The 22708-nt window shown below is 38.5% G+C and overlaps 2 protein-coding genes across 4 annotated transcripts in view; one reads left to right on the forward strand and one right to left on the reverse strand.

Annotated features, from left to right (window-relative positions):
- The window catches only part of mpp7a (MAGUK p55 scaffold protein 7a), a 464536-nt gene extending 462330 nt beyond the window's left edge, over positions 1-2206 (reverse strand). For both annotated transcript variants that reach the window (XM_073054744.1, XM_073054741.1), the window contains exon 1: positions 2089-2206. The gene's annotated coding sequence lies outside the window, so the exon portion shown is untranslated. The remainder of the gene's footprint in view (positions 1-2088) is intronic.
- A 215-nt stretch (positions 2207-2421) lies between these two features.
- waca (WW domain containing adaptor with coiled-coil a) overlaps positions 2422-22708 on the forward strand; it is a 113330-nt gene continuing 93043 nt past the window's right edge. Inside the window, exons 1-7 of one of the 2 annotated variants that reach the window (XM_073054737.1) lie at positions 2423-2662; positions 2933-2966; positions 3658-3850; positions 6162-6268; positions 9355-9470; positions 9555-9673; positions 11370-11678. In XM_073054737.1, the coding sequence (XP_072910838.1) occupies positions 2622-2662; positions 2933-2966; positions 3658-3850; positions 6162-6268; positions 9355-9470; positions 9555-9673; positions 11370-11678 (919 nt within the window). In that variant the 5' untranslated portion in view covers positions 2423-2621. Of the gene's footprint in view, positions 2663-2932; positions 2967-3657; positions 3851-6161; positions 6269-9354; positions 9471-9554; positions 9674-11369; positions 11679-22708 lie in introns of both variants that reach the window. The other variant, XM_073054738.1, reaches the window with a different exon arrangement.

Raw genomic sequence — 22708 nt, forward strand, 5'->3', positions numbered from 1 at the left:
TCCCGAATGAGACTGTAGCTCCTATTCCTTAACGCGTTCTGAATCGCTGCACCTCAGTGTGCCTAGTGCAGAAGTGGTTATCTGGGAGGATGGTATCTCCCTGAATTCCCACATCTCAAAGAACACAACACAGCCCCTGGAGCCATTTTCACTGCACTAATTGTTCCCTGACAGACGAGGAATGAACAACAAGAAGAAACTTACCAGATACTTACCTCACCCAGCCTGATCTTGCCTAAGCCCGGTGAGCCAAAGCCTCCCACTTTATACTGGCCCACTCCAAGAATATTGTACCTATATCAAAGTTTATCACTTCAACACCAACTTTACCAAGTTCATTCTACTGTTTTGAAAATGATTACAGTTATCTTCCACGTTTTCTTCCAATCCCAGTGCTGTTTCACACCTATTAGTTGCTATAAATCACAATCAGATTTAATGTCATGTGTACAAGTAAAATGAAAAACTTATTTCCAGGCACCTGTGCATGCATTCATGTGCTGCAAACTCAGTCTGTTCTGCATTCACTCAGAACTCCACCCGTCTGCTTATCCTGCACTCTAATCTTTTAAATATCTCAACGATGCAGTTAGAATTTTCTAGTAGTAATCCAGGGAACACGTACAAATACAATCCAGTAATCTAAGAAATAGGCTTCACTTTTTTTTTTAAAACAATGGTTCAGTAAAAGTGCCCATATAGTTTGTAAATTATCATTATTGCTGCTCTTTAATATCCTTTGTCCTTGTTTGGTTATGGCTAACTTGACACTTGACACAAACTCTTTAACATGCCCTCATGATGTAACCAGGAATCCAGTTTCAACAAACAGCTCCCTAGGCTATATACAGAATGAAAATTAAAGATCGCCCTGACAGAAATATCCATATCCCTAATGAAACAAACCAGGCACACCATCTTTTCTCCACTCTGATCATCTGTAAGGGTCTTGAGAATTGTACTGTAGCAACAATGAATTATTTTATTTATGGAGTGCAGAGATAATACACTTTGACAATATAAATAAGGAACAGACACAACTTACTGAAAGGAATGGAAAATATACCAGGGGCTCAAATATGTGTTCAGCTGTAGATGTTACATGCAAATTAGTAGAGATTTTAAAATTACATCAGAGAAAATAGAACTGCATGAATACCAAAGCAAAACATTGATACATTTGTACAAAACAACAGGGCTACCAGGTTCCTGCAAGCAGCTTTTACAGGCAAAGGTGAGAGTTATGTCATTCTGATCTAATCCAAGTTACGATCATGAATAATTTATTAATTACTTTGGAATAAATTTTCCATCGAAAACCTTCTCACTATGCTGAATTTTCTTTTCGAAATGATATGCAGAACAATAATTACAGAAATACGTTTGTTGGAGTTACAAGCACGACACTCCGTTGGGGCTTACTTTTCATACATAACACTAATTGCAGATTTCAAATTAATGTTTAGCAAGAGGCACAAGACAAAAAAAAAGTGTGACTTCCAAAATTTGTAACTTTTATTTCTCTTTTTGCTTCTCTATAGCCAGAATTTCCAGAGAGTATTTAAAATTTATATATTGCTTAACTTCAAATAAAATTATGCACACCAACATGGTACAGGAAATTCGTAATAATTTTATACTGCAACCAATAATTCTCACGTCGAAAATATCCTATTCACATGGAATACTGAATACTAGCGAAACATTTCGTTTGACAAAATCTTTAACTGAGCATCAGTAAATTGCTGAAAATGCAAATCTTTTCTTCAGTACAACATCGTGAGCCAACGTCGAATCCGAGTTTTGTTTATTTTGATAAATAATTCGCATCAACCCTGTACGAAAAACTAAAGGCATGCAATTATATATACTTTTAACCAGCAAGAAATGCCAAAACTACACGAAACGAATCAGAAAATCCTTGCATATACATAACCCGGCTGTTTATTTTCAAGGTGACGCACATTTTACAGACCATGAACATCCTGTAGGCCTAACCAGCCATTATCCCTGGCGCACCCCAGACGACAGTACATCCATCATGCACATAACTTCACCTCCCCATTCCCACTTAGTATCTGTATTTACCCTTCATATTTTTTGTCCCTTTGTTTCCAACCACTAATTTGATAACGGCTTTCTAAGCCGCAGCCTCTTCTCCAACGACCCGATTTTTTCTGTTGAAAAACATGTCTTCGCAGCGCAACTCCGTCACGTGACCCCTCCCAGTGTTGAGTTTTTTTAAAAAAAAATTTGAAAAGCTCACAAAATTACAAACAGGCGTAAAAACGTAAGCGAAGTGTTCTATTCTTGTGTTTCTCTCGTGGTCCGCAACGGTTTACTTTGCGCTGGCCGCTGAGCGGAAAGTCACGAAAGGTTTCCGGAAAGATCCGATCGTCGGCGGGAGGGTCAGCTGTTACCGATCGCTGACGCGTTACCCGTATGTAGTATGGGCCTCGTCCTCCTCAGTGTTGGTTTGTGTGTGTGAGATGGATCCCGAGAGTTGGTAGTCTCTTTCCTGGTTAAAATAGAGGAAGGGTTCGTTTTTCTGTATATTTGTGTCCCCTTCAGAAAAAAATATCTAATTTAGCTTTTGATCCACTCCACACACAACAGCATTGATGGTAATGTATGCAAGGAAACAACCGAGACTCAATGATGGGTAAAATATTCAGTTTTTTTTTGATATTCTTAAAATCTCTTTTTCCCCCTCTTCTGAATTTCTTTTCTCTTTTGACAATCCGCCATTTTTGTTGGAAACCAAAATAAGTGAAAACTTGAGGAAATGAATTTCCTCCCCTTCTGGTGACCATTTTACTCTGGGGAAGGTTCTCAAAAATATATACATATTTACCGTGTTTCTATTTAAAAGTTTATGCAAAATGTTGAGTAGTACTCCTGATCTGTTTATTTTGTGCTTTTCTTTCTGCAGGTGTCACGACAGGAGGGAATCCCAGCCCTATCAGGTATATTTCGCATAGAGTGAAACGAATTGCATTTACTTTAACGAAGGCTTGTGCGTCTCAAACAGGCCTCAACAGTCCACAACAAGATCGTAAGAAGAGGAAAATAAAACAGCATATCGTTTTAAACTTTCAACCGATAATTATACTTCCATTTGTCAGATTTTGATTCCGTTGACTTTTGTAGCTTCAGTTTAGTTTTGAGTTCGTCGGACATGTAAATAGATTCTGAACGATCGCTAGGCCCAATCTATAGGTTTCTATCTGCAAATGTTCTTTACCTCCTAAGCTTATAAAAGAAGAAATATATTTTCTATTGTCTTAAATATAATTTTAGGCATTTGTCATTTCTTAAGATACTTAGGATTCCACAATTATTTTATTAAAAATTGTAGATTGGGACTCATGCCCTCTTTTATTTTTTTAATACTTAAAATAAGTGTAATTCTGAGGGCAGATAGTTATTTCAAAGAAAACATGGGAAAATGCCATGGTAGCATGGTAATTTTATACTGTCAGTCTTATCTAGTTAATTAAAACCAAGGGTGGGCTATGTTTACTTGACATTTTTCACCTGCCAAACACATTAGGAAATTCATGGAACTTCTGTTTGTAAGATGCAGACCCTGAATATCAGGTGAATTACTTCATGTTTGTCCCAAATAATCTCTATTTCATTACATTTCTATTTCAGACTCTTAAATACCCATCAAAGAGTCACACAAGCAGCAGTGATCATCGTCATGACAAAACTAGAGAATCGGGAGATCCATCACCACCCTGTAAGATGCTACGCCGTTCTAACAGCCCTGAAACTAAACATAGTGATAATACAGGACATAAGAGTAAAACTGTGCACTCACATCGAGCCAGAGAGCGAGACGGAGGTAAGTTATCCTGCATTACAGCAATTCACACTCTTCTGTATACCATATTACATTTTGCTTGCTCTGTTGTGGGAAACATGTCTTTGTTAGAATTGCTAAACTTTGCTTTTACAAACTATTTAGATATGACTTCCTGAAGGATTAATCCAATATCTCAGTGACAGTTACAAATACTTATTTGGATCAGCTACTAAACTTGCCATGTCAAAGTTTTAACTGAAGACTGGAAACATCCAAATAAATAATTCATTGTCGTTTTGAATTCAACAAACTTAGTTTTATTTTTGAATGCTCTGAAAATGCATTTGGGGAAATTGCTACTGAGACTAATTCCACTCACAGTAAGGACTCTGAGCAGTGTCAGAGGAGTTTCAAGAACAATTGCATGAAAGATTTTGGCCCTGCATTATGTTCTAAGCACGAAAGCATCATTAATGCAGTACTTGTTATTGCTATAGGATTTTATAGAACAGAATAAAAATCATATTTTTATACTTCACAACCCTTATGTGCATTGACTGAAGCTATCAGTGGGTTACTTTGGTTTGGCTTTTTTAAGCTTCATTGAATGTTTACTGTATATTCAGTAGATGGGTCACATTTCTAGTTCTTCATGTTTGTATACACAAATATATTGGCAGCATTTTTCATGAATTACAGCATCATTGAAAAACAGTTGGTGTTTTCTACTGCTAGAAGTCAATATAGGAGATTTTGGAAGCTATGCCCTTTTCTCTTCGTTTAGGGTACATAGTGAAGTAAATTTTGCAAGATTCCCTGATTGAAAATTTAGAAAGGTTGTATACCTTGTGACTGCCCTTCACTTCCTGGAATTATCTGAAGAATAGTAACTTGCTGTCATTTTCCTTTCTACAGAAATACTGACCTTAATGGATATGAAGTATCATTACTTTTAAGCAGATTTTTTTACACTGTGGTAAAATTAATTGTATTTTTCCACTGACAGTGTATTAATTGGACCTATAAATGGTCAGTACTTTGACAGCAAAATTACATTTAATGTATCAGAGTCTTCTAAGCTAATGACATGTTTAATGATTGATCTTTGATGTAAATGCAGTTGCTTCCCTGAATATTATGTAACTTCAATTTATTTAAATCTGTTGACATTCTTAGCACAGTATAGGATGGATTTTGTAGTATTTAAGTTGACATAGTTTAAATTAGCTAAACAATGATTCAGATCTTGAACTATTAGTTAACATGTCGAATTCTGCAAATCTAATAGATAACATGAATTAGTGTTTGGGTAGTTTTTGGCTGCACTAGTTCAAGACATAACAGAAATTTCAAGATGTTTTAAAATATATGTTAGCCTGACATTTCTGAAGGACTTTCAGTACATTTGTGAACTGTAAATCTAGGATTCAAACTTATAACATAATCAGCGCAATACACACAGAATGCTGGAAGAACTCAGCAGGTCAGGCTACACCTGTGGAAATGAATAAAGAGTCAATGTTTTGGGCCGGGACCCTTCATCAGGACTGGAAAGGAAGGAGATGAAGTAAGAAACTGGGAGATGATTCTTATGTAATCTAGTGTCTGAGTTGAAACTCCACTGACCTTTGCAATTATTATTTTTTCATTATTCCAATAATATCTGAAAGGACCAAACCTTTTTCCCCTGCAATATTTTTCATCATCACTTGTACTTTCCGTGGCAAAGTTTTGGCTCTTAAATAACTTTCTTTGTACTGAATGTTCAGTAGAAAATTGTCAATTGGAGTTATGCTCTAAATCCTGATTGTGTAGCATATAGTTGCTGAGCCATCCTGATTTTTGCTTAGCCTTGCCTTCACTTTGGTTGGGTTGTGATGTTGCCTTTCTGCAATGAGAAACTGTGACAAGGAAGGTTGAAAGATGATTTGTTCTAAATTGGGTTTTTTTTAAACTATCAGGTAATGAACAAAGTAAGGAACTCCAGTTGGCTGCAGACTGTGGTTTCAGAGGTGAAAGATTAGGCAAGACTCGAGCTTCTGATTGCTGTCAGATAAACCCAGCTGGAAATGTGCATCTTGATTATCTAGTAATTTCCAATAAGACTATTTCCTCGAGGGTGTTGAATTATTATTATTAACATAGGAAGGAATTGATTTGTTTTTGGATGGTGTGGTGATGGGGCTGCTGGGAAGGCATAACTTTAGGAATGATGAAAAATCACCTAATCTTTGCTGAAACAAGACCATTTTGTTCAAAGAAGTATATTTTAAATTAGTTGACTCTGGTTAATTTACTTAGTGTATTATGTTTATGTATATGTGTAATAGATGTACTGTATTTATTTCAGGGACCAGCTATTCTCCACAGGAGAATTCACATAATAACAGTACTCATCATAGCTCAAATTCACATTCTTCTAATCCTAGTAACAATCCAAGTAAAGCTTCAGATGCAGTAAGTATTTCTTCCACATTTCCTTAATCTATGTCTTTCACTAACATATTAGGAATTTTATATTTCAGCCTCAGAAAATTAAATTATGACAGCTGGACGTGACTCAAGGCTGGAAATTTGCTTTGTTTTGATTTGTCAATGCAGAATGATGTAACAGAAATTTTGTAAAATTTTGAATTTTGTAATCTGTTAAGAATTGAGGGTTAACACATTTTTAGTTTCTTTCACTAACTGGACACTAAATTGGATTTGCACAATGAAAGCAATGGAAAATAACGTACTTCTGCAGGATAATGTGACTACTGGTCGTAATTCCCTTTGTATGCATTGAAATGCTTTTAAGTATCTAATGCTAGGAATCTTTTTGACAGCTGCATTACTATATTCTAATAAGCATGTGCAAATATTTCAATGTAGAATTATTTCCTTGAAACTGCCGATAGTTTTAATATTGTTTGTTACCCGAGGTAGACATTTTGCATTGTAATTACATACTTACTGGCTCTCAGTGCAGTCTATTAATAACCAGGAAGTCACTTACTTTGTGTCTGATAGAACAAAAGATATAGATATTTTTGCAAATCAATGCTATTTTTATATATTGAATTATTTTTCTTTAATTTTCTGTGGGAATAAAGTTCATTCAGTATGGCCATGTTCCTGGAATCTGTACAGTAATACAGGTTACTTCTGTTCAACATTAATTGCAAAGGAATGTTTCATAAATTACTTTTTAGAGGAGGAATGGAGCAAGCAATCCTTGGGTTAAGGAAGATAATCATTTGGTAAAATGCTAAAAAGTTTTTCTTTCACAAACGAAAAAAATCTGCAGATGCTGGAAATTTGAGTAGCACACACAAAATGCTTGAGGACCTCAGTAGGCCAGAAAGCATCAATGGAAAAAAGTACAATCGATGTTTCCAGGGTTTCGGCCCGAAACATAGATTGTTCTTTTTTCCATAGATGCTGTCTGGCCTGCTGAGTTCCACCAGCATTTTGAGTGTGTTGCAAAGGTTTTTCTTTATACATGTATTATTGCAAAATCAGGTAATTTCATTCATTCATGAGGCCTAAAATATGTGGGTAGAGTAAATCTGAATTTTTTTTAAATCTCATGTTTTCATGTAGTATACCATAATCTTACAGGAAGCAGTCTTTTTAAAAAATATATTGATAATACATAATTCCATGTAATGCCCTGAATGGTGCAATTATTTGAAATGAATCAGAATGTAAGAGTGAAGCTCTAAACTTAAATGTTTTTGCTATTAAATGTTGAACTGCACTGAGAGAAATATTAATGTAAACAATATGTGTTAAATTACAAAATGTCAAAAATATTGCAGGTGATATTTGAAGTGTTTATGCTCATTTCAGAAACAAAAATGATGGTATGTGTAAACTTGATAGAATTTGAACAAGCAAAATATGGCCTTCATATATTTTCATGCATGAAACTGGTTATAGCATCTTTCCTATCTGATACAAACCATGAGAATTTGATATTTTGTAGCATGCAGAATAAAAGGCAATGGACAGTACTTTTGTGTTTTAAACGTGTAACCTCAAACTTTGTGCTATCATTTTGATGCGTATGTGAAAATAGACTTGCATACAAAATGGACAAGTTTACTGGCTGAATATAGACCCGCAGAACAAAATTGTGTTTCAGAGTATTATTTCTGGAATAGATTGTCCTTCCACTGTAGTGAATTGTATAATAGGACTTTTATTGAAGACTGAAAAGTTTACATTTCATATCTGAAGTATTTTGTAAAATATAAATTTTAAAGCTTATATTTAGTAATTCGGCTTGTATGTCCACAGAATGTTCAAGTTGTATTATTTTTATATTTTGAGATTAAATTTCTTAAAGGTTAAGATAGCTGACAATTATTTGAATTTTGATAAATTCTCTCTCGAGTGTGCTCGCTTGATCTTCCTCTCCCCCTCTCAAGTGGTTGCCCTTGTGCTGTCTTCCTCTTGTGCATGTTCCCTTTACCACCACACATTGCTCACTAAGCCTACCTCTTTTGTTAGCTTTGGACAATTCTGAATTGTATTCGTACTTTTCAGTCAGATCATAGTTGTGGATCAGTGGTTGGTCTTATCAATGTAATATAATTTGAATAAGGTTTATATCCCCTGGTGCCCTTCCATCTTCCCTTTCTCCCATGGTCCATTCTACTCTCCTATCAAATTTGTTCTTCTCTAGCCCTTTACCTTTTCCACCTATCACCTGCTAGCTTCATTCACCCTCCCCACCCACCTGGCTTTACCTATCAACTTACAGCTTGTACTACTTCTTCTCCCCAACCTTTTTATTCTGGGCATTTTTCCCCCTTTCTTTCCAGTCCTGAAGAAGGGACACAGCCCAAAATGTTGACTTGTTTATTCATTTCCATGCATGCTGCCTGACCTGCTGAGTTCCTCCAGAACTTTGTATGTTGTGTTTGTAATAATTAGTCAACTTGGTTTGAAAGAGGAGCTTTGATTAGGATGCTATGTGGTTCTTTAAGGTTATCCCTTGATATCTTGCATAACCTTTCAGATTTATCACAATTTTCAGAAGTCACAATTTGCATGCAGTGTTCTCTCAGTGTTACACAAACTGTCAACCTGGATTATGTGCTCAAGTTCCATGCTCTCAGACTCTAACTGTGAGTTGTGTGCTGCCAACTGGGCCAAGCTGCCATAGCTGCTGTCCGTGGCATTTGTTTTACAGTTGGAGCTATTCTGTTGACTTTCTAAATGACAGTGCCAGGTATTACCAAGTTCTTTTGTATGAAACACAAAAATCTCTTCTGTGGAAAAGGCAGTCTGTGTAATTAAATGGATTTTGTGCACTATTGAATAATTGTTATTTTTATTCTTGTCATTTCATCAAGAGTTATGAAAACTGAAGATACTATTAAATCAGGTGGATTTAAATGGGAAACTAACTGTAATTTCAGCTGCTTTGGATTTGTGCCATTGCTTATTGTGATAGAAATAATAATTGATTTGCTATGCACTGATCCATTTAGATAACTTGCCTTAATCTATGTTTTGTTTTTTTGATATAACTTTTTTTTGTCTTGATATAGCCTTATGAACCAGCTGATGACTGGTCAGAGCACATCAGCTCTTCAGGCAAAAAATACTACTACAACTGCAGGACAGAAGTATCTCAGTGGGAGAAACCCAAAGAATGGATTGAAAGGTGCAAGTTTAGTTTTTCAGAATTTTATCTAGTCAATGAAGTTGTCTTCAGTGGGTTACAATATTAACTTTTTTTTGTCTGCAGAGAGCAACGGCAAAAAGAAGCAAGTAAAGTTGGGGTTGTTAACAGCTTCCCAAGAGATCGCGATTACAGAAGGGAAATCTTGCAACAAGCAACTACTGGCAGTGGGTTTACAAGTGGAAGTAAGTAATAGGCTAGTTAAGATTAAAATAGCATTCTGTCAAATTTCTTTTCATAGGGTTCATTTAGCATGCAAAATTCACTGAATCCTTTGAATTTGCATAGATTGTGTTGTAATGGAATTGTGAACAGTGTAAAGCTAATTTGTGAGCTGGGAGGATCTTTTTAAATGGTTTGAGACTCAGAAGGGCCTTAGTTATTTGAGGTGTGGTGGAAAGTTGCTGTGCAGGTGCAGGAGACAGAAAAGAAAATTGTATATAAAGTTTTGTTAAGGATTTGATTTAGAGAGTAATTATACAATTGAGGATAGCTTTAATCTGTTAATCTGAGGAAGGATATGGATGCTTGCATGAGTTGGGGGTGCAACAGAGTCACTAGACTGATTGTTGGAATAGGAGGTTGCCTTTTGAGGTGAGACTGAGTGCACTTAGATTATATTTTTCACACACGTAGAGCAATGATAGATGATTTCACTGAAATTTGCAGCTCCTAGAATTGACGCTGGGAAGCTGTCCCAACTAGAGTCAATTTATTGGGGTTATTGTGTCACATCAAGGGTTTTATGCTTTAGAACTGAATTGCGAAATTTAATCACTGCAAGTGGTTTTGTTTCTTTGGTATTTTCTCTGTTAGAAAGTGAATTAGTGGTTTGTCATCAAAGTGTTTTTAAAACAGTGCTTTGAGCTTAAATGTATTTTGCTTGTGAAATCAGTGGCATTGGGATAGTATGAAAAGATGAAATTTGTGGAAAGAACTCGGTCAAGGTTTTATTGAATGTTGGGGTAAATATTCTGTTCCTCAAAATAATATAATCATATGGGAACAAACAGATGTTGGATTTCTAATTTATGGTGATCATAATATAACCAATATAATGTTTTCTAAACGTCTGAAGGCATGCAAACTTTGAAGTTTATTTTCTAACTTATTTTCAGAAATATTAATATAACTTTGGTATTCTGTAGGAAAACAGGAATCTTATGTGAATTTATTTTTTCCTTTTGGCTATTGATTTCATTTTGAATATCTGTTCCCTACACCAAATTATTTGTAGTCCGAGGTGAGGATAACCTGCAAGAATTGCCATCTTGCCATAGAGCAGCTCCTTGGGAACTGATGACCTTGAATCTTCATCTGTTGAATTATTAAAAGGATTCTGCATATTTACAATGTCAACATCAATAACTTTGGTTTTTAATAAATATATTGGACACACTGATAAGATTTCCTGGTTCCCACTTCATATTTGCATGTTGAGCTTTGTTCAGAATTGGATTTTTCTTGCTTTGAATCGCACATTTGTGCAACCTAGCACATTTGCAAGCACTTAGGTTTAACTCTAATGTGTGCAGAAACCAGTGCAAGTGCTTTGGAAAATTGCTGAGATGTTGTTTATATCATCCTGATTTAAATCAAGTTGTTTTGAAGTCAAAACATTTGCAAAATTTGCCACTGTAGAATACATGAAAGGAACCAAGTAGATGATATCACAGGTGTGACGCCAAAAGATCCAAGGTCTAATGTATCCTGAGTAGATGTTTGATTTCAACAACTCTTGCATTTTAGAACATTGATTATGAACAATTAAGGGGACTGTAAATAAATTAGCCAAAAGTTTTCTAATAATCATTCTAATTTCAACATTTCCCCCTTTTTTTATTTTTTTTTCACCACATTTCCTTTGTGAATCATGAAAAGTGGAAGACAAGCATTCCAGCGGTGCCGGTAGTATGCTCTCCCAGAATATTTTGTCCCAGACAAACAGACACAATGACAGAGACTACAGACTGCCCAGAACAGAGACTCCTGGTGGAGCTGCCTCAGTGCAGCACCCCGTCAAACCAGTGGTTCTCCCAACCGCCAACCCAAGCACTGTTCCTTCTAGTCCTTTTAGTCTACAACCTGAGCATCAGCCAAAGAAATCCTTTGATGCTAATGGAGCAGCTACTGTACCGAAAGTGCCTACACCCACACCTTCTATCCCCAATCAGAAGACAGAGAAGAAAGGTATGTATAATGTAGTATATTTTGGTTTGTGTGCATGTTTATATTTCATTAGTGACACTATAGCTCATTATTAAACAGTGCTGATAAACCAGAATTGAAATAGTACTAAAAATAATCTCATTTCTAAAGAGTCTGATGTTTGAAATGAATGTCAGTGCTAGACATCAGTTATTGCTACATCAAAATTTTTACTAAATATTTGCTTGCAAAATTGGAGAGATGAATATCCAAAATAGATTTTTGGTGTGAATCTATGCAGAAGTAATTAATAGGATAAAATATTGAAAGATTGTTCATTTTCAGTTCTGTTTATAACTTCAGCCATATTCTATTAATGCAGTTCTCCTTTCAGTTGAGAGAAATATTTTAAAATCAAGTTGCTCACTTAAGTTTTAGTTTATGGAAGTTGATCGTGTAGAGTAAATCAACTAAAACATTGGAATCTATGGAAATTATGCAATTTGCAAAAGTGGTTTTTGATAATCTGAGATTTTGACAGTTGCATTCCATCCTGCGTTAATGTGGATGTTAGTGAATTGGGAATATTGAGGGAGAAATTTTGTTGTATGGCTATGGTTTTATATATATATATATATATATATATATATATATATATAATTCAAATGGTGTATCTATAATTATTGACCTGGTATGGTTTGTTTTGTCTTCTGAGATTTAGGTGACAAAATTAGTTTGATAAGGAGGCAATTTGGAAATTGTATGTAATACTTGCAATCTTAAGCCTCATCCTGTATAGGAGAACTTCATATGGACTTGAAGTATATGGTTAGCGAAAAAATTACTGAGTGACAACAGATTTGAAAGAGTAAATGGTAAATTCTTGTCTGATTTGTTCATGGGTTCTTGTATCATTTCTGGTGCTTTATATAAATCCCCGTCACTGAAGAAACAAATATGAAGGTTTTTAATGTAAATTGTTGACTTCATAAAGGACGGCACAAAATATTTGTGGCCCTTGCTGTCTTCTTCGGTATCTTCTGCAAATCTGTTCCAATGTTATTAGTAACAAAAATATCAAAGTACTTTTTAAGGTTGCCATTCCAAAATGGTGTGCAACCACTTTTGCAATACATGAATATCTGACAATGTGGTAAAGAATTAAAGAAGCGTTTTTTTGGTTGCCTTGGAGTGGTTTATTTTTAATAACTGACTAAGAAAGTAACATCTGGGGAAGATATGTTTCGTAAATCTTGGATGAAGTTGTTAAATAGAAGAAGGAAGATTAGTCGCACTTGAGCAGTTGTAAGTTGTCTAGCACTGTCAAAGAGGAAAACACTGTAATTAAGATGATATACTTTTAAAATTTTGTCATTTATGTAGCCTATTTTTTTTACAATGGGGTTTTTTGAGAAAATAACATTTTTAAGGACATGTCTGGATCCTATTTAGTGCTTAATGCTCATATTAAGCAAGGCCTACAATTGCAGTTTAATAAAAAAAAAATTCCACTATTGATTGTTAGATTACTTCTGTGTAGAGAATGTAGTAAACAAAATATCTAAAATTTAGCAAACATTCTATTGATATTAGCAAATTGATTAATCATGGTTTTCTGGTCTAGAGGCTATCATGTAACTACCAAGACCTTTGGGTTTTTGCTGAGAATGAGAAAGAAGTGGTTTGTTGGCATGGTTATTTGTTTAGTCGACACATACTTGCTCCATTGTTGGTTGTCAGTCAATCCGATCATTCAGGTCAAGTATGATGTACTGGTAAGGGTTGTCTATTGTTGGGTCCTTGGCTGTAGAGGCCAGTCTGAGTTTCACATTCTCTGGGATGATGGGATGGATTTTCTTAATGGAGAATGCCTGTGCGTAATTTCATTTAGCATGGGGCAGCTGATGCATAGGCAGCCACCACACGGTCCAGGATAGATCAGAGTCAGGGTTCAGTGGCATTGATTGCAAAATAACTGGGGAGCCTTCATTGCCATTTTGATATGTCATCATTCTTGGTTGTAGGCTGTTCTTAAATGGTCTTGGCATCTTTGGAAGAATTTGAGAAGTAGAATGTTGAAGAGGAAATGAATTCCTTTAATTTTATACAAATTTGAAGCTGAAAGAAACTCGTTGCTCTTGGTTTGGAAATTTATCTCTTTTAGTGATGATTGTCGAGAAAACATAGTCCAGAATTTGTGGAAAGACTCAGCTAGATGATGATAGAATAGGTTTATTCAATTATATTGAGGTAATACCAGCTTGGTGATCTCATTGGCTCATCTGGAATATTGATCTCAAAAGACTTAACAGAGAAGGGAAGTAAGAAAGGGGGGAAAATGAACATTGGATTAAACAAGAAACAAGGAATTACAGAAAAGCTAATAATTTGAAAATCTATGGAACAATGAATGCCAGTAAAAAATGAACTTAAGTCACAATGTATGAGAATACAAATCAAATGTGAACCATAACTTTGAGTTTGAGTTTAATAGATGTTTACTACAAAAATGTAACAATTCTTCAAACTCAGCAGAGTACCTATTTCTGCAAGGATAATGGTGGAGTGTTGCAAATTGTTTTGGAATTTGTAGTAGGTTTCAAATCATGAGATTAATCTCTTAAATGTGCATGAAATTTATTTCATGTTGAAATAAAGTTGAAATAAAGCAAGTTGAAAAATCCTTGTTTTGCAGTGGTGGTTTGGTAAAGAATTGCTGGTGAGTTTAATTTCTCAGACTGGATTGGGGGGGAATCCCTTACTTCAAAGTCAAAGTAAAAATTTATTATCAGTGTGTATACATGTCACCACATACAACCCTGAGATTCTTTTTCTGTGAGCATACTTGGCAAATCTATAGAACAGTAACTAGATAGGATCGATGGCAACAAACTGTGCAAATGCAGACATAAATAAATAGCAGTAAATAACAAAAGAGTCCTTAAATGAATGTAGTTATCCCCTTTTGTTCAAGAGCCTGATAGTTGAGGGTAGTAACTGTCCTGAACCTGGTGGTATGAGTCCTGAGGCAATTGTACCTTCTACCTGATGGCAGCCCTGAGGAAAATGTGGTGATGAGGATCTTTGATAATGAATGCTGCTTTCCTATGGCAACGTTTCATACAGATGTGCTCAATGGTTGGGCAGGTTTTACCTGTGACGTGCTGGGCCAAATCCACTACCTTTTGTAAGATTTTCCACTCAAAAGCATTGGTGTTCCCGTACCAGGCTGAAATGCAGCCAGTTAGCGCACTTTCCACCACACATCTACAGAATTTTGCCGAAATCTTTGATGGCATGCCAAATCTAAGCAGACTCCTGAGGGAAGTAGAGATGCTATCATGCTTTCTTCGCAATTATATTTATATGATGGTTCGAGGACAGGTTTTCTGAGATGGTGGCACCCAGGAATTTAAAGTTATGGACCCTCTGATGATTACTGGCTTATGGACCTCTGGTTTCTGTCTCTTGAAGTCTATAATCAGTTCTTTGGTCTTAGTGACATTGAGTGAAAGGTTGTTGTTATTACATCACTAAGCAGTCTTCCTCATGTATGCTAATTCATCACCACCTTAGATACAGCCCACAACAGTGCTATCATCAGCAAACGTGTATGGTTTTGGAGCTGTACTTAGTCACACTGTCATAAGTGTAAAGTGAGTAGAGCAGGAGGCTAGGTACATATCCCTGTGGTGCTCCTGTGGATTGTGGAGATTTTTGCCAATCCAGATTGACTGGTGTCTACAGTGATGAAATCCAGGATCCAATTGCACAGGGAGTATTAAGCCCAGGTCTTGGAGTGTACTGATTAGTTTTGAGAGGATGATTGTGTTAAATGCTGAGCTGTAATTGATAAAGGGCATCCTGATATATGCATCTTTGCTGTCCAGGTGTTCCAGGGTTTATGTGAAGAGCCAACAAGATAGCATCTGCTCTAGACCTGTTGCTTCAGTAGGCAAATTGAAGTGGATCCAAGTCACCACTCAGACAGGAGTTAATATGCTTAAACACCAGCCTCTTAAAATACTACATCACTGTGGATGTAAGTGCCACTGGCTGATAGTCATTTAGACAGGTTACCATGCTCTTGGGCAGCGTTAGTGATTGAAGCCTGTTTGAAGTAGGTGGTACCACACACTGCCGGAGTGAGAGGTTGAAGATAATCCTTGAATACACCAGCCAGCTGGTCAACACAAGTCTTCAGTACTCAGCTAGGTGCTGTGTCCGTCTGTGGATGCTTTCCTTGGATTCATACTCTCGAAGGCAGCCTGTATGTTATCTTCAGATACTGAGGCCAAAGGATCATCAGGAGACATGGGAGTGTGCAATGGTTCCTCTCTGTTCTGGTGATCAAAGCAAGCATAGAAGGCATTGAGCTCATCTGCAACTGAAGTTCTCCTGTCCCCTATGTCACAAGATTTAACTGTGTAGGAGGTTATGGCATTCAAACCCTGCCACAGCTGTTGAGTATCCCTCGTTGATTTCAGTCTAGTTCAGAATCTCTACTTCACCTGTGAGGTGGTTTTCTGTAGATCATACCTGCACCTCTTATAGCATTCTTTATCTACAGAATGCCTCTGATCCATCTTTCTGCAGGTTCCAGATTTCATTGTTCATCCAGGGCTTCTGATTGAGGAAAGCCTTGAATGATTTTGTGGGGACACACACATCCACAGCTGTTTTAATAAATCTGTAATGACCCTGGTGTAGTCATTAGTCATTCAGGTTCTCAGATGAGTTCTTGAACATGGCCTAGTCCACTGACTCGAAGCAATCCTGTAACTGTTCCTCTGCCTTCTGCGACCACCTCTTAGTTGTCTTGATCTCTGGAGCCTTGCTTTTTAGGTTCTGTTTGTATGCAGATAGTAGGAGTACAGCAACATGGTCTGATTTGCCCAAATGTGATCTCAGGAATGAATGTTAGGCATTCCTTATCATAGTGTGGGGACCTCCTGATGCTACAAGTTACGTGCTGGTGACAGTTGGGCAGGGTTTTCTTCAAACAGGCTTGACTGAAGTCACGGACTGTAATTTGAAATCCATTGGGATAGGCTGTTTTCTTGTTTACAAATAACATTGTGCAGTTTTGTGAGTGCTTGCTTATAATCGGCCACTGGTGGTATGTAAACTGTGGTCAGGATCATAAATAAGAACTTTAGAGGCAAATAAAATGGACTACATTTAATCGTTAGTTGTTCTGAGTCAGGGAACAGTAAGTTGACATAACCCCAATGTTTGTGCGCCAATGAGAATTGACTGAAAAGCATAGGCCATCACCTTTTTCTTTACCAGAATTAATGGTTTGATCCATTCTGAAAATCGTTAAACCTTCCAGTTGTATCACTGCATCCAGTGTATCCACATTCAACCAAGTCTCATTGCAACAAACAATTGAGAGCTGCCTCTGATATTGCAGCCTTGCCCTGAGATTGTAATCTTATTTTCCAGTGACTGCACATTTGCCACAAGATGCCGGGTAGAGGAGGCCTCATTCCTTGCTGCTTCAGCCTGGTTTGAATTCTGCCTGTCCTGTCAGGTTTTCAGCCATGGCTCTGTACCTAACTGCCCTGCTGTAGTTCATGACTTTTGCTGCGCATTTAATCATCAAATGTGAGATCATCGATGTAATTTTGTAGTCCATTGTTAAGGCTATTTACATGCTGCAGATTGCAGTGAAAGTAATTAAAATTGAGTATATTTAAGAAAACTGGTACAGATTTCTGCAGCCTGCAGAGAGTTGCCGATGAATGCTGGCGCCATCGTTAAGTGGTACTTCTAAGCACTCAAGCCATTTATCCCTTCACACCTGCTCTGCTAAACAGTAAGGTCATAGCTGATGTTTTACTACAGCAGCACCTTCTGCCATCATTCCTTGTTTTTATTTCAGAATTATTATTACTGTCTTATGCGACATAAGATTTATTACTTTGTGGCAACAGTGCAAGGACAAACTTACAGTAAATTACATAATAGTGCAAAAAAGGGAACAATGAGCTCGTGTTCATGAACTGTTCAGAAATCTGATGATGGAGAGGAAGAAGCTGTTCTTGAATCATTGAGTGTGGGTCTTCTGTCTTCTGTGTTGCCCTCTTGATTTTTGTAATGAGAAGAGGGCATGTTTCGTATGGTGAGAGTCCTTCATGAAAAGCACAGCCTTCTTGAGGCACTGTCTCCTCAGTGATGGGGAAGATTGTGCCTGTGATGGAACTGACCGAGTCTTCAACTCTGCAGTTTCTTGCAATCTTGCATTATTGGAACCTCCACACCAAAATGCGATATGCATCCTGTCAGAATGTTTTCCATGGTATATCTATAGAAAGTTGCAAGAGGTCTTTGGTTACATACTAAATGTCTTCACTCCTAAGAAAGAGTCACTGGCGTACTTTCTTTGCAATCTAATCTATCCATTTCTTCCATAAAGTATATTCCATTACCAGCTAAGTAGTGAATTCTAAATGTTCACTATTCTCTGAGAAATTTCTTTACATCTGTACTGAATAGCAGGTCCTGAGAACCTAATCCTGGTTACAGACAGACTAGCCAGAGGAAACATCCACTTAGTATCTTCCTGCCAAACCACTTCAGGAATCTTCTGTTTCAGTGAGATCACTACTCTGACTGTATGTCTGTCCTCCCAAACCCATACCAAGTGGGCTGGTGAACCTTCCCTGTACATCACCATTTGTCTGTTAACTAAAGTGCAGAAACTGGGAGTGGTGTATGTGTTCTCCCACTGAGCAGGTGAATTTGGCATGTTGATCTGAGACTGGATGCATTTTGTATTAGATTCATAAGCTTTGGCTGTCAGATGTAGCATGACATCATTCATGTGATTGGAACAATACACACAAAATACTGGTGGAACACAGCAGGCCAGGCAGCATCTAGAAGGAGAAGCACTGTCGACGTTTCGGGCCGAGACCCTTTATCAGGACTAACTGAAAGGAAAGATAGTAAGAGATTTGAAAGTAGTGGGGAGAGGGGGAAATGCAAAATGATAGGAGAAGACCGGAGGGGGTGGGATGAAGCTAAGAGCCGGAAAGGTGATTGGCGAAAGTAATACAGAGCTGGAGAAGGGAAAGGATCATGGGACGGGAGGCCTCGGGAGAAAGAAAGGGGGGGAGCACCAGAGGGAGATGGAGAACAGGCAGAGTGATGGGCAGAGAGAGAGAAAAGAAAACAAACAACTAAACATGTCAGGGATGGGGTAAGAAGGGGAGGAGGGGCATTAACGGAAGTTAGAGAAGTCAATGTTCATGCCATCAGGTTGGAGGCTACCCAGCCAGTATATAAGGTGTTGTTCCTCCAACCTGGCTTCATCTTGACAGTAGACATATCAGAATGGGAATGGGACATGGAATTAAAATGTGTGGCCACTGGGAGGTCCTGCTTTCTCTGGCGGACCGAGCACAGGTGTTCAGCGAAACCAGTCTGCATCGGGTCTCACCAATATATAAAAGACCACACAGGGAGCACTGGACGCAGTATACCACACCAGCCGACTCACAGGTGAAGTGCTGCCTCACCTGAAAGGACTGTTTGGAGCCCTGAATGGTGGTAAGGGAGGAAGTGTGAAAAGTGCCAGTCTTTGGCTCGAGAGTCTTCGGCGAGGAGGCTGAGGGAGGAGACTACGCCAGGCACAATTGGAGAGAGTGAAGACATGACCGCTAAGCTGCTTCAGTGTGCTATGTGCATGATGTGGGAGGTCAGGGACACTGATGGTGCCCCCAGCTGCTACAGCTGTGGAAAGTGTGTCCAGATTCAGCTTCTGAAGGAGCATGTTGCAGCACTGAAGAAAGAACTGGATGACCTCAGGTTTATCTGCGAAAACCAGAGTTTTCTGGACAGGACCTACAGTGAGGTCATTACACCGAGGATACCGGAAGAGAGAAAGGGGGCGATGATGTGGAAAAAAAGGATGCTTGAAGTACAGGAGACCCCAGGGGATGTACCTCTCGTAAACAGGTTCACCCTCTTGGAAGCTGTCAGGACAGAAGATACTGCCAGTCTGAGAGGCGGACAGGTCTGCGAGCCGAAAATTGATGCAGAAACAGAGCCGAGGAGTCAGACATCAGGAAGAGCCGTGGTAGTAGGGGACTCCATAGTAAGAGGTACAGAAAGGGGTTTCTGCAGCAGCAGGCGAGATTTAAGGAAGGTGTGTTGCCTCCCTGGTGCTAGGATCCAGGACATCACGGACCGATTTCAGGGAATCCTCAAGGGTGAAGGTGAACAGCCGTAGTGGTAGTGCATGTTGGCACAAATGACATCGGGAAGAAGAGGAAGGACATTCTGTAGCGGGACTTCAGAGAACTTGGAAGAAGGCTGAAAAGCAGGACTTCCAGGGTGGTTATCTCTGGTTTGCTTCCAGTTCCTCATGCTGGAGAGGGCAGGAACTGGGAGATAATGTGTGGCTGAGGAACTGGTGCAGGAAGCAAGGATTTACATTCTTGGACCACTGGGATCTGTTCTGGGGTAGGGATGAATTGTACAAAAGGGACGGGTTGCACCTTAATAGGCAGGGGACCAGCATTCTGGCAGACAGGTTTGCCACTGCAACACGGATGTGTTTAAACTAAGTAGTGGGGGGGGAGGGGATAAACTGGAAATATAAGGATGGAGTTAAAGGGAAAGTGTAAATAAGGAAAGTTAAAAAGGACAACAGAATCAATGGAGTAGAAAGCTCGAGAAGAGATCATACAGTATGGCCAAGTGAAATAGGAATTGATATGAAAGGAGAGGGGAGTAACGAATTAAAAGTATTATATATGAATGCACGAAGTATAAAGAATAAAGTAGATGAGCTTGAGGCTCAGTTGGAAATTGGCAAGTACGATGTTGTGGGAATAACAGAGACATGGCTTCAAGCGGACAAGGCCTGGGAAATGAATATTCAAGGATATACATCTTATCGAAAGGACAGACTGACTGGCAGAGGGGGTGGGGTGGCTCTGTTGGTGAGGAATGATATTCAGTCCCTTGCGAGGGGGGACATAGAATCAGGGGATGTAGAGTCAGTATGGATAGAACTGAGAAATTCTAAGGGTAGAAAGACCCTAATGGGAGTTATCTACAGGCCCCCAAACAGCAGTCTGGATGTAGGGTGTAAGTTGAAAGAAGAGTTAAAATTGGCATGTCGCAAAGGTAATGATACAGTTGTCATGGGGGATTTCAAAATGCAGGTGGACTGGGAGAATCAGAATGGTACTGGACCCCAAGAAAGGGAGTTTGTGGAGTGTCTCCGAGATGGATTCTTAGAACAGCTTGTACTGGAGCCTACCAGGGAGAAGGCAATTCTAGATTTAGTGTTGTGCAATGAACCGGATTTGATCAGGGGTCTCGAGGTAAAGGAACCATTAGGAGGTAGTGACCATAATATGATATGTTTTAACCTGCAATTTGAGAAGGAGAAGGGAAAATCAGATGTGTCAGTATTACAGTTGAACAAAGGGAACTATGGAACTATGAGGGAGGAGCTGGCCAAAGTTCAATGGAACAATACCCTAGCAGGGAAGACAGTGGAACAATAATGGCAAGTATTTCTGGGAATAATGCGAAGGTGCAGGATCGGTTCATTCCAAAGAGGAAGAAAGATCCTAAGGGGAGTAAGGGGCAGCCATGGCTGACGAGGGAAGTAAAGGGCAGTATAAAAATAAAAGAGAAGAAGTATAACATAGCAAAGATGAGCGGAAAACCGGAGGACTGGGAAGTTTTTAAAGAGCAACAGAAGATAACAAAAAAGGCAATACGCCAAGAAAAAATGAGGTATGAAGGTAAACTAGCCAAGAATATAAAGGAGGATAGTAAAAGCTTCTTTAGGTATGTGAATAGCAAAAAAATAGTTAAGACCAAAATTGGGCCGTTGAAGACAGAAACGGGTGAATTTATTATGGGGAACAAGGAAATGGCAGACGAGTTGAACAGGTACTTTGGATCTGTCTTCACTAGGGAAGACACAAACAATCTCCCAGATGTAATAGTGGCCAAAGGAACTAGGGTAAAGAATGAACTGAAGGAAATTTATATTAGGCAAGAAACGGTGTTGGATAGACTGTTGAGTCTGAAGGCTGATAAGTCCCCGGGACCTGATGGTCTGCATCCCAGGGTACTTAAAGAGGTGGCTCTAGAAATCGTGGACGCATTGGTAATCATTTTCCAATGTTCTATAGATTCAGGAACAGTTCCTGCTGATTAGAGGGTGGGTAATGTTGTCCCACTTTTCAAGAAAAGTGGGAGAGAGAAAACAGGGACTTATAGACCGGTTAGCCTGACGTCAGTGGTGGGAAAGATGCTGGAGTCAATTATAAAAGAGGAAATTACGACACATTTGGATAGCAGTAGAAGGATCAGTCTGAGTCAGCATGGATTTATGAAGGGAAAATCATGCTTGACTAATCTTCTGGATTTTTTTGAGGATGTAACTATGAAAATGGACAAGGGAGAGCCAGTGGATGTAGTGTACCTGGGCTTCCAGAAAGCTTTTGATAAAGTCCCACATAGGAGATTAGTGGGCAAAATTAGGGCACATGGTATTGGGGGCAGAGTACTGACATGGATTGAAAATTGGCTGGCTGACAGGAAACAAAGAGTAGTGATTAACGGGTCCCTTTCAGAATGGCAGGCTGTGACCAATGGGGTACCACAAGGTTCCGTGCTGGGACCGCAGCTGTTTACAATATACATTAATGATTTAGATGAAGGGATTAAAAGTAACATTAGCAAATTTGCCGACACAAAGCTGGGTGGCAGTGTGAAATGTCAGGAGGATGTTACGAGAATGCAGGGTGACTTGGACAGGTTGGGTGAGTGGGCAAATGTATGGCAGATGCAGTTTAATGTGGATAAATTTGAGGTTATCCACTTTGGTGGCAAGAACAGGAAGGCAGATTACTATCTAAATGGAGTCAAGTTAGGAAAAGGGGAAGTACAACGAGATCTAGGTGTTCTTGTACATCAGTCAATGAAAGCAAGCAAGCATGCAGGTACAGCAGGCAGTGAAGAAAGCTAATGGCATGCTGGCCTTTATAACAAGAGGAATTGAGTATAGGAGTAAAGAGGTCCTTCTGCAGCTGTAC

Source organism: Hemitrygon akajei, chromosome 8 (genome assembly GCF_048418815.1).
Source record: "Hemitrygon akajei chromosome 8, sHemAka1.3, whole genome shotgun sequence".
Lineage (NCBI taxonomy): Eukaryota > Metazoa > Chordata > Chondrichthyes > Myliobatiformes > Dasyatidae > Hemitrygon > Hemitrygon akajei.